The 13,140-nt window shown below is 40.7% G+C and overlaps 1 protein-coding gene across 1 annotated transcript; it reads left to right on the forward strand.

The window, feature by feature from the left end:
- Positions 1–242: 242 nt before the first annotated feature.
- LOC143136820 (fucolectin-6-like) lies at positions 243–2,520 on the forward strand (the record flags this gene model as incomplete). Its single annotated transcript, XM_076297492.1, is given in 4 exon segments — positions 243–544; positions 1,310–1,464; positions 1,828–2,110; positions 2,370–2,520. Coding segments are annotated over 4 exon segments (891 nt in total), but the record flags the coding sequence as incomplete, so codon positions are not given.
- Between the last annotated feature and the right edge of the window lie 10,620 nt (positions 2,521–13,140).

A 13,140-nucleotide genomic window follows, 5' to 3' on the forward strand; every position in this document is an offset into this window, starting at 1 on the left:
GTTGCCCCTGGGTCTAGAACTCTTATGGGCCTTATCAGCCTAGTGGGGGTACAAGCACGCCGAGTGTCGTGTACAGGTGCCTTTCATGTACATGGGTTGGCTATATGGCCACACTGTGCATGTGTTGCAGGTGGTTTATAAAAGCGTTTTAAACTGTGGCATGCTGACTTCCTTAATCCAAGACTATAAAATGATACAATCTTGCTGTTTAAGTGATGAGAATGTAAAATTGTTTTGTCTTTACAGCTAAAAATTTGGCATTGTATGGAAGAGCCACACAATCAGACCTACATGAAAGCCCATGGTCAGGGCACAGTGATGCCCACAATGCCATCGATGGTAATCGTGACCCACATTTTCTTCATGGATCCTGTACCCTCACTGATAAAGAAACAAACCCCTGGTGGAGGGTTGATCTTTTGAGCCCGTACATAATCACCTCTGTCGTCATCACCAACAGAGGAGACTGCTGCCCTGAGTACCTCAACGGAGCTGAGATTCGTATCGGCAACTCCCTGTTGAAAAATGGCAATAGCAATCCACTGTGAGTTTCAAAATGGCTCAGTTAAATGATTAAAGGTGACGGAGTGTTGAAAAGCTATTGAGATAATGAATATAGTTTACTTTTCAACTTCCTTCCCCTGATACCACTCTATGACGCTGGGTGGTTTTGTTAGGTGAATGTGTGAGAAATATTCATGCTTTTAAAGGACTTTTTGTCTGTGTTTGTTTTAGGTATAATGCTGTAAACCCTTGCCCCATATACAACATGTTGCAAAAGTCCACTGAACAAAATAATCAATTAATAAATTAATCTGTCAATCAATCATTCATATAAATAATTAGTCCTACAGAAATGTCAGGTTTCTGGCAAACATTTGCCACAAATTTGCAGCAAGGTCATATTTTCACATGCAAATTAGGTTTCTGACAAACAGTTGCAGTTAACTTTTGGCAAAATTGCAGCAAATTTGCAGCAATGTCATATGCAAATTAGGTTTGTCACTAGATGTTCACTGGAAGTTTGTCATTATTTGTTAAGTGTGATGGCAAATCACTGGCGAACACATTTGCCAGTAGTGGCAAAGTTCTCACTGTTGCTGTAGAACTTTGCATTTAGTGTCCAACATTGGCAAACTTCTGGCAATATTTTCTAGTGAACTCATTTTTTCCCCACAAATCACCCACAAGTTTGCTGCAAATCTGCCGCAAACATTACATTTTTGTAAGGGTAGATGTGTTCTGTTTCATATAATGATGTTGATTATGAGACATATGAACATAAAGCACTATAACTCTTTACTTTCAGGGCAACGGTCATATCTTCCATCCCAGCTGGCAGATCACTCAGCTTCACATGGGATAATGAGATACAGGGACGCTATCTTAATGTTTTTCTGCCTTGAGACGACAAGATGTTGACACTTTGTGAGGTTGAGGTGTATGGATATCCAGCTCCAAATGGTAAGCATCGTCGTAAGCATTGTAAATAAAGCATGTGACAAAATACACAAACTATTTTTTTAAGTGATAAAGATGATGCTCAATGCTTCTTATTTGAGATAGACCACAACCTGATATGCATTCTGTCAAGTGGCATATGGGGTGAGGATCTGACACAGTTGTATTACAATATGGCAGCATCTTGTCTTGATTTGTTAGTGTGTTGGTGCGTTAGTATATGAACAGGTGTTCACACATGATCGAGATAAGGATTGGATGACAGAGGAGAATCAGATCTTCAACAAACTCCACCACTCCATACATGGAATGATAGATATTATTTTGTAGTAGCTAATTTAGTTTTCTTTCATTGGCTCCGTGCAGGTGAGAATGTGGCTTTAAAAGGGAAAGCAACGCAGTCAGACCTTTATGGAAGTGGCTTTGCGAACAATGCCATTGATGGGAATCGTGATGGCTTTTATCCTCATGGTTCCTGTACTCACACAGAAAATCATCTCAACCCTTGGTGGAGGGTGGATTTGCTTCAAAGTCATAAAGTCTTCTCTGTTGTAATCACCAACACTGTGGATAGCGTTCCCAGTAGACTGAATGGGGCTGAAATTCGAATAGGAAATTCTTTGGAGCAGAATGGTATCAACAACCCCAGGTAAAAATGGTCTCTCAATTTCTTGATAAATGTATATCACACAGATACTACATTGCGACCAAAATCTCTGAATGTAATGCTGTCCCTGTTATTGTCCTCTGAAGAGATATGTGTGTGTGTGTGTGTGTGTGTGTGTGTTACTGTACATAATCTGTAACAGACTATTTGGAATATACATACTAAATTGATAAAAGGATGGAATAGTGTAGACCTATGCACATGGACCCTGTATTAGTATTCAAATCTGTTTTTTTTCCAGATGTGCAGTGATCTCCTCTATTCCTGCTGGGTTCTCGGTGACCTATGAGTGTCATGGAATGGAGGGACGCTATGTTACCGTGGTGATTCCTGGACGTGCAGAGTATCTAACACTCTGTGAAGTGGAGGTATACGGATCACCACTGGACTAAAGTCCATTGAATCAACAAACAGGATGGAAAACCTCTCAGCATTCTCAATCTCAAAACACAACTAATGTACTGTTGTGGACAATAATACCTTTCTTGCTATGATATCACTTTAGGTTAGGCTGGTATACCCTTGTCAGGATATTATGTGAATGATACAGCAATTTGAACAACCAATTTTTACATTGAATTCTGCAGCTAAATAATGACTATTTCTGTATTTTTCATTTTGATCTCTGTTATCTGCCATTGTAATAGAACTTTTGGTAACACGTTACGGTAGGGGTACATGAATTATCATGAATTTATGCATGAATTAATTCATGATTAATGCATTACTTTATTCCTGTATATCTTATGAATCATCAGGAATCGACATGAGTTCATAGTCTCTCATTAATTAGCTCATGCATGAACACATCAACTAAAGCATTATGTATGGTGGGTCCATCATTATGGTTTATGATTTCTTAAGCATGATCATCATGATTACATGAATGTCAGGCTAATTACTCATGAGTTCATCATCTTTGTGGCCCCTCAACTAAAGTGGCATGCGTTTAGAGAACTGCACAAGTTGTGTTCAAATCAGAATTTGAGTAGTGGTGACTACATTTTTGGCAGAAAAAGAAATCATCAGGAACAAATTTAATATAATTGTAATCTAATATAATCTAAATTGAAGTTAGAACCCTCATATTTGGAGAAACAATTAGATTTTTAGCAATAGAAACATAATATCTGCAGAAAAATCATCAATTACTTCTTGTGTCGCTATAAAATGAGAAAAATGCTATGTCTGCCATTTTAAAAAGAAAGTTTGTGTGCTCTGTTAAGTAAGTAAGTACTGTAAGTAAGTAAGTTAATGATCCACCTGCAGGTGGAGTCAGGTACATGCAGCTGGGAGAGCTTGTCCTGCAGAAGAGCTGGGATGATGGTATTCGCCATAGATATATATATAATAAACACTAGATGTCTTATGGTGGAGTCTCTAACGGCATCACCGGTGGCCATCTTGTCACAGGCAATCTGGTGGGCTCTGTGGTACCCATAGGTGGTATATCTCTTCTTCTACTAAAGGCAGAACAATGCCCCCAGGCTATAACAATGTCACCTTCAGGTCACTACCTGTCATTACAGTGCACCATTGAAACACGTTATGAGTTATTCCACTGCTTGGTTGAATTTCCCATTGTCCTACGTAATTTAGAACGACAATTAACCGTATGTTATTTCCACACCTATGAAGCAGATCCATTTTTTTGGCCGTATCACACTTGTATATTAATTCGCCGAACTCGTTGTGAAGTTTAAATGAACCGTCATGTTGCATCCGAGCTGTAAAATGTAGACGTTCAGAACATAGCAACATTGTAGCATATGACGGAGGTGGCTTTTAGCTAGATGGATGACAGCAGGCTAAGTAAATTAGTGATGTTTCAAAGCTAAAATTCATCAGAATCTTGGGATACGCCCGCTTGACAACGGGAGAGATAGAACTAACGACTGGCCTTTGGCCGTAGCAACTATCTATTTAGAACTAGTAATGGCAGTTTGTCCTGCAAGTTAAGAAATTAGTTGATGTGTCGGAAGAAAGTAGTTCTACAAACAAGGCAGTTTTAGCGATTAAAACGTTTAAATTGTAACAGGAAATGCAGGTGGCAACAGTGGAATAAGTGGGATAATGGACTCCACGGTGGTCTGTTCACAGAAATTAATGCACTTATGAGGGGTCGTCTTGGCCGTTTTACAACCTCAACCGTGCATTAATTTCTGTGAACAGACCACCGTGTCGTCCATTATCCCTTACTTAGCGAGCTGACTGTGGCAAGATGGCGGACGTCGACCTCCATTGGCCAGCAGCACGGACGAGACGTCTAGCCTTTATTATATATATATCTATGGTATTCGCCTTATTCACCCGGCGGCCATTCGCCTTATTCACCCAGGCTGCGATAACGAGGCTGAGGGGTACACTTGCCATTACACCTCAGTCCAGCAGATGGTGGTGATATGCACTCCGTTTGCAAACTGCTGAAAAAAGCTCACCGATTAAAGAAGAAGGGTTCACTGGCCTGTTCTTCTTCTTCAGTGAATTGTTTTTTAGCAGTTTGCAAACGGAGTGTATTACCACCACCATCTGCTGGACTGAGGTGTAATGACAAGTGTACCCCTCAGACTCGTAATGGCCGCCGGGTGAATAAGGCGAATTACGAGGCTAAAGGGTACACTTGCCATTATAACCTCAGTCCAGCAGATGGTGGTGGTAATGCACTCCGTTTGCAAACTGCCAAAAAAAAGCTCACCGAAAAAGAAGGGTTCACTGGCCTGTTCTTCTTCAGTGAGTTTTTTTTAGCAGTTTACAAACGGAGTGCATTACCACCACCATCTGCTGGACTGAGGTGTAATAGCAAGTGTACCCTTTAGCCTCGTAATAGACCTCTGAAGTTCGCCTACAAAAAAGAACCAAAACGGCCATCTTTGTCCATATAAGGCAGGGGTGTCAAACTCAAATTCCCAGGGGGCCAAAATTAAGAACTGGGAGTATGTCGCGGGCCAAGCTCAACATTTATTGAATAACCGATGTTTTTATTGAATTAAAACTGTACACACACAAGAAAGAATAGAATGCAGGCATTTCTGAATATAGCCTAATAGAAAAAAATATATTGAATATCTGAATAGAAAAAATATGTTGGCCTATTTTTGCAGGTGAACTATCAAAATTGTAATTGTAACTATTAACAGTGTCATGACAGTTCACGTGCAAGGTAGTGCCGTTTTATGTTGTGGGCTACTCTTTAGTGACAGCTACGGTGAATCCACATACCAAGCAAACGGGTTTGTCCTTGAATAATATGAACATATAATCGTTTTCCCACCTATCTTGAAAGCTCCGATTATCAATCTTTTCGCTTCGCCATTTTTTCGTTGATAGTTTGTCTGGTTGCATGGATACGTGTTTTGTTTATGAACCGAAAAGGCGGCATTAACGATGCAACGCATTTTGGGATTTGAAGTGTTATCGGTGTATGATACACTATATGTACAGTATGTAGCAACTTGATGGGCTGCGTTGCCCTGGGCTGCGCTCATGCGCTGAATAGAATAGCGTGCTGGGCCAGCTCTAACGCGGATGCGCTGAAGAGAATACTGTCGGGCCAGCTCAGATATGGATGCGCTGTATAAACTACGCGGCGGGCCACTTCTAATACAGATTGAATAATGACCTCGCGGGCCACAAATAAGCAGCCCGCGGGCCATTTTTGGGCCTGAGTTTGACATCCCTGATATAAGGGGATCCGGTTGTTAATTGAAGCTAACTACCTATGGCAAGTTGCATTGCAAGTTAGCTCTGGGGTAGCAAAAATCTAAGTGTGCCGCCTTCACGTACCGGAGACTCCACCGAAGGCAGAGGACAAAAGTGTGTTCAGGAAAACGTATACATTTCAGACTTTTTTTTATCCCTGCGAGAGTTTAACAGGTGCGATAATTCAAAATCCCCATGTTATTTTCCCATAGGAAAAATCGCCAGATACCGGATGTCAAAGATGGCTGCTTTTTTGTAGGCGAACTTCAGAGGTCTATGGCCGCCGTGTGAATAAGGCGAATTGAAGGCGGAGCTGAAATTAACAAACAGGATCCTGGCGTAGGTTCCTGCCGAGTCCAGGTGTTGGAGGATGAAGTGGAGGGCCATGTTTACTGCATCATCTACAGATCTGTTGGCTCTGTGGGCAAACTGCAGGGGGTCCAGGAGTGGGTCTGTGATGGTTTTAAGGTGGGACTAAACAAGCAAGGTGCTCAAAAGACTTCATCACCACAGACATCAGGGCAACTGGTCTATAGTCATTTAGTCCTGTGATCTTTGTTTTTTTGGGGACAGGGATGATGGTGGAGGTCTTGAAGCAGGCTGGTACGTGGCATTCCAGTGAGATGTTAAAAATGTCTGTGAACACTGGAGACAGCTGGTCGGCACAGTGCTTCAGGATGAACTTCAGTGCTTCAGACTTATTGGCTTATTTGCGTTTGATGGATGGGGCTAGGGATTGGTCCATTCATTAGGCATATGACATAGCCTAATTGTTGGATATTGTGACACCGGTGGATTCACCCTGTTAAGCAGGGATCACATTGACCAGTAGCAAGCGGCAGATTTCCTGTTGTTCGCTATAGTTTGGCAGCTGAGCAGTTGGAGTGGCAGCGCGGCGCTAGCGTCAGAGACTTTCTAATGAGGAGACACAGCACTCAAAAAATCCTCCATAGAAATGCATGGGGCTAGTTTGTAACGCCAATATGGCCGTTGTCTACACATATCCCACCGCTTTCTCGGCAAAACGTTGACATGTGAATACATTGAGCCGATCATGTGGTGTGATGTGAATACATTGAGCCAATCATATGGTGTGTTGTGAAGACATCGTGCCAATCATCTGTTGTGATCTCGCCGCTGGAGCAAGATTGGCGTCATGAAGCCTTGCGCACGCGCATTTCTGCCGAAATGGATGCCCGACGAGTGCCCAAAAAGCGTTGTCAAATGGCCGCCGAGTGGAGGGACTTGCCTAAAAGGACTTTGCTAGCGTCAAACTATCTTGAGCTTTAAACTTTAAACTCAACTTTTACAACGTGAGGCTCATCCACTGCCTCTGGTTTGAATCCTGTTGTTCTCAGTTAATTACGGCAAAGGATGTGATATGGAAGGATGTGTTTTCTATTCATCTGTTTTTAACAGTTTATGTGGGTGTGTGTGTGTGTGTGTGTGTGTGTGTGTGTGTGTGTGTGTGTGTGTGTGTGGGGGGGGGGGGTATTAGCTTTCATTAATACTAGAGCCACTCTTCATTGTGACTTTTTCATTAGGGCCCTGGGTGTGCTAAGTGATTTGAGCAAATAAATACCCAGGTACTAGAAGAGCATAAACATATGGCCTACCTGTCCTACTTACTGGATTGAAAATAATATTCTATTTACTCATGACCGGGATACTTTGGTGTGTTGATGATATTCCATACAGCAAATGCACAAGAACATCCCAAGCCCAGTTGTTGCCAAACACTTAGGCATTGTCCTTAATCTGTCCTCACATCACTCATCTCAGCCCACCAGAGGTTTCCTATATTGCTCCTTCAAGCGTTTCTACAATCTTTATTTTATAGTCGGGCTCCCTCTTGTTTGTTTTTCCACTCTTAGCTACCTGATGTTTCCCTCTGTTCTTGTTGACTTCACTTGATGTGTTCTGTAACCACAGTGGCTTTCGCTTCCCCACTATTCTGCTTACAAGCCTCCACCGCCGCCAGCTCTCCATAAAGCTGACCCAGCTGTCAGTGCAGTGACCTGGCCACATCGCTGATGCTCATCGGGTATCCCTCTGGGGGCCCGGGAGCACAGCTTCAGTCCACTTGTGTGTGTCCCCATGGCGATGAGGCACACACACAATGCCCCCTGAGGCTGTTCCTGTGCCCACATATGCACTCCTGGAATTTCAGCCTTATCCCCACATTCCAACACACTCTCTTTGACTGACTGATACAGGGCAATTCCATGGAAAATTACATTTTTTGTAACATCCATAACGCCAATAAAATGTGATGGTATGGTATGATGTGAATGATTACATGGAATTTGAGCATTTGCTATTTTTGGCTGAAGAATGTAAATGAGAAACAAAATACTCAAAAAATGAATGTTATCATTCACATCATACAAATGCCAAGGCATTTCACTGGCGTTATGGATGTGACAAAAAGTCAATTTTCCGTGGAATTGCCCTAGAGTAGTCACGCCTATACACTTTCAGCAGGTTTGACCATGTCTACTGTATGACTGTGTGTAGATGTTCATAAACAAAAGAAGTAACAAAACGGCTGACTTTTTATCCAGTTGACAGTTAACAGGTAACTTACACACACTATTTTGCCTGTACAGAATATTTATATCTTAAAAGGCCATAGAGGGTTTTCTCTGCATGTGTTCATTCGTGGAAGCAGGCTGGCTCTCAGAGAGCAGTGACATTTTCACTGGATCTGCGCTTTTTGGAAAGCCTACAGGGGAAAGACAGGGGTTGCCCACGACAACATGCAGGAAATGCAAAGAGCTTGTCGCTGACGATGATGACAGGAGACAGGTCAAGCGACACGCCGCAACAGATTACATTTTAATACCTGTAGTCTCTCTCACTCAGTTTAACACACTCAGTCTCTCTCACACACACACACAGACTTACTTCCTTGGTCTAACACTTTCACAAGGCATGTCATAGCAGATTACCACTTCATACATGGTAAACAGACATCCACAAACATTAACATGCATGCATTACATATTAAAAATACACCCTGAAAAGTAAGCATACACATCCACACATCTTTCTAAGGTAGCAGGGGATATCACAAATGTTTTTTGACAACTGAGCACTGCAGAGAACACCGTATGAAATGAAAGGGGGTTGGACTGTATGAATTTGGATTATTTTCACCAAGCAGTTACATAACTAGAAGTTATGCTATCTCTAATTAGAATGCACAGCTGTGCAAACCCAAATGACAACTGACAAATATGTTATATGCATGTGCACTTTGCACAAGTCTGGTTGCTCATCACAAATCACTTTCAGTACGCATTGGTATTAAATTTTTTGGTCCCACTAATATGTGGAACTAATCAATGGCAGTATCCAATGCACATGACATGGGACAAGAATGTCAAAAAGGCATCTTAAACAGATAACACTTTTTAAAACTGTGATTATTGTTAAAATAATTAAAACTGGATTTTACAAAGAGAAACAAACAAAATATGTATCTCTCTATTTATCTATCTATCTGTTTGTGTGTTTGTTTGTGTGTGTGTGTGTGTGTGTGTAATCTGGGGTGTATGGTTCTGGATATCTCTCCTGCTCATTAGAGCCCAGGTGGAGATGAAGCTTGAGAGGACGTGCTTCATTTGTTACTCACTCTGAGTCTTCATCAGTAAACAAACAGAAACATAAGCCTCAAACACCTGCTTACCGTGCAAGTTAAATACTTGCTGATAGGTAGGGTACACTGGTCTTTACCACAGTTACATGCAATTCCTAACTGCAGCATAATCTGTTGTTGTCTTTCATGTTGCATTTAGTATATATCAGACAACTGTAATTGCAAATTAATTTCAAATTCATTTAAATCATCATACAGTGTTATATATTAATCTTATTTAATTATTCAATGTTACTATGACCTTTTCATAGGCTATACTTTACTCTTCCTTGCAGTGATAACCTGCCATTTACGTTACTTTTCATTGTAATACTGACCTTGTGTGAACATACACAGGACTGATAAACTAATACAGTACTTACATTAACTGAACATATTGAACAACTGAACATAACTGTTCATATTCTTTCTCTCTGTCTCTCTCTCTATATTTGTATCTATTTATCAATCTCTGCATGCATATGTTGATTACATACAGTACATGTGTACCATAAATCCTCAAATTATTGCCGGGATTCTATTTATAGCCGGGCCTCGGATAACAGCCGGGGCCGTGGTCGATTCGGACAAATAAAGGCCGGTCCCCAAATACAAGCCAGGGTAATAATTGCCTACCAGTAAATAAAAAGTAAATCATGAATAATAAAAAATAACTCAATTTGGGCTACTTGACTACGCAATAAGGTTTCTATTACTGCACAGCGCACGTTCAATGAAGGAATGAAAGTGGATGCCTTGTCTTGCAATAAACAGCGGGTGGAAATCCCGACACTCTTTCAAAATGAATTGTAATAGTGAACCATCAAATACTCCCGAGATTTCAGTGCCCATCTGTCCCAACATTTAGCAATATAATCAAACAGTCCAAAAGTAAATTAAAGCCCAAACTGGACCGAAAATCTTCTGCTTTTGATAGCCTACCGGTACGCCGCTCCAAATGAAACGCATGTCTCACAATAAAACGCACATAAGAAATAAAGGCCTGCCTCAAATACAAACCAAATAAAGGTCTGTGCTTTGCGCAGCCATAGTAAATAAAAGACCCCGGCCATAATTTGAGGATTTACGGTACATAGTATTGATAATAATTCCAGTAAGGGTACGTTCAGACTAAGCATCTTTTTCGCAGCGTCTGTTTTACATTATAATCCTATGGAGTAGATCGTGTTTTCAAAAAAGTCGTCGGCTTCTTTTAAAACGCGACCGCAACCATCTTTTTCTGCAGCTCAGGAGTTGAGAAATTTTCAACTTCTATCGGAAAAATGTCATACGTCATGCTGTCTTTTTTACAGCTGACCAATCACAAGCGGATTACCGAGACCTGTGGTTTCCCATGACAACAAGTAAAAAAATGGAGAAGGTGACAGAACACCGGTCGATGGTAGAGAGACTCGTTTTAGTGTTTGAGCATAAGGAATTGTTTGACATGACTTCACAACTTTACCATAACAAAACAATAGACAACCCCAATTTTTCCTTCCGCAATATTTTGTATCCACACTTAGTGAGTTAGTCACTTTACCTATCGCAAAAAAACGCTTCCGGCTGCTGAAACTGAAAAAGCGGTCTGCATAACTTCTTTTGTCAGAAAAGTCGGAACGTACCCTAATTCCTTCATTTCTTCCTCCTATTTCATTGTGTGTGTGTGTGTGGGGGGGGGGGGGGTATTTTTAGGAACTGATGAAGCTTCTCTGACAATTCTGCTAGTCACAGAATAGGCTTGCATGACAAGTGATAAAAAATTTTCACTTGATTATTAACCAAAATAGTCAGTGCAGGAAAATAAAAATGTGTGTAACTGTGTATCCACACAAAAGTGGATCAATGAGACCTTAATGACATATCCTGCCCCCTGCTGTTCATTCTGAGTGTTGTCCTTCCAATGTCCAGCTTCCTCCTAAAGTGATGGGAAAAGCATTTCAGCCCACACACACACACACACGCTCGCACGCACGCACACACACACAGTATGTATGCACGCACACACACACACACAGTATGTATGCACGCACACACACACACACAGTATGTATGCAAAGTAACATAAAGAACTCTCACATCTCACATCTGCCTCACTCAATTTAAATTTCAACCATGCTTACTAACATAGAAAAGTCATTTAGCCTAATTGTTTACAAATGTGTGCATTAATTAATTATTGTTTCATCATTAACTCATTAACATTTTAGGGACTTACAGGCCTATTGATACATTTGTAGAAATATGTCTTGTGTCTTAGTTAATGTAATCAAAAATGGAATCGTCAGGAATGGATTTTAATTTGTCAAATGTAACTTGTCACTAGTTCATATATAGGCTATGTATTACATGTTCTTTTGATCGGCGCACATTTTCTTTTGATCTATTAATATTTGTATAAACATAGGTTAATGTTACACTCTGAGGAAAGGCACAGGACCTTTGTTGTTTTTCCTTTTCACCAGCAGATGGCATTATCAGTTTTTAAATACAAATCTAGAGGCCACCACACATTAAACACACAATCACATATTAAAGGGTGTATTTACCATATGCAATATTGCATGTAAAAATCACACAGAATCCCATACTCTTTCCATATTATAAATTCAAAAATTAAGCCTCAGTTGGGGCATGAGATTTGACTGCTAAAGACTAGGAGCCAACACCAATAACACAACTGGCACTGATCAGCAAGTTAACTTAATGAATGTGTTTTTGAAGATATAGCCTTGGTGATGCTGTGCTGTAAAAAGTGTTCTAACAGTTCATCACATTTTGGGCCCAGATTTCAAAACTGCATAGTGAATTGTCTGGAAACAATGGCAATTAGTTATAATTTGTAATGACTTTGCATTAGATCATTTTGAAATAATGAACACTGTTTTCCCCGGTGTTTTTTTATGCATTCTAGCTACTGTCAGTGACGCGAGAGAACTTAAGTTATTAGGAAAGTGCGGTGTAAGTTTAGGCTACATTAATTTGTGCGTAGTGCCAGTGTCATTCATTTATTTTAAATGTCTTACAACATATATACATGCATTCACAGTCGAGTGAAATCAGAAATAAGCATACAAAGACGCTTAGAACTCACGTTAAGCCGATGGTAGCACACTGAATGCGAATGCGCGATTTGATGCCGGCAAAAGTATTTTATACTTTTTTTATTTTTTTATTTATAGCAATAGTATAAATGTGGCGACAGAATAGCCTAGAACTTGGGTAACCCTTGCGTTTAGTAGCCTAATTGCGGTGATGGCCAAAACTAATGTGAATCACGGACTATCCTACAACCAAAGAAAGTAAAGGTGATTAGTAGGCCTACCTGCATTAGCCAAATAAAGGACGGGAATGCACCCTTCACAAACCGTAAAATAAAGTTTATTAGTTTTACAGTTGACTACAGTTGACAGTTCACCATCAGTCCACACAAACAATTCTGGTTACCTTGCACTAGCCATTTGGTCGTAGCCTATTCTGTCTGTTTGTAAAGCGCAAATTTTGTTCAATTTCTGTAAAGAAACAATGCCACCTATAGGCCTGGGGTATGAAGTAACGTGTTGAGTCGTGTTGAGATGGATCCGTTTGGACGCAAATATTCTTGATGCGGTTTCAGGGAAGACGGAGGAAAAAAAGATCGGTTTCGTACGTGTGGACAGGGCCTTAGACCATG

The sequence above is a fragment of the Alosa pseudoharengus genome, unplaced genomic scaffold (assembly GCF_046254945.1).
Source record: "Alosa pseudoharengus isolate Yale_2024_CS ecotype anadromous, Long Island Sound unplaced genomic scaffold, YU_APseudo_1.1 YU_APseudo_1.1_scf_20, whole genome shotgun sequence".
Lineage (NCBI taxonomy): Eukaryota > Metazoa > Chordata > Actinopteri > Clupeiformes > Clupeidae > Alosa > Alosa pseudoharengus.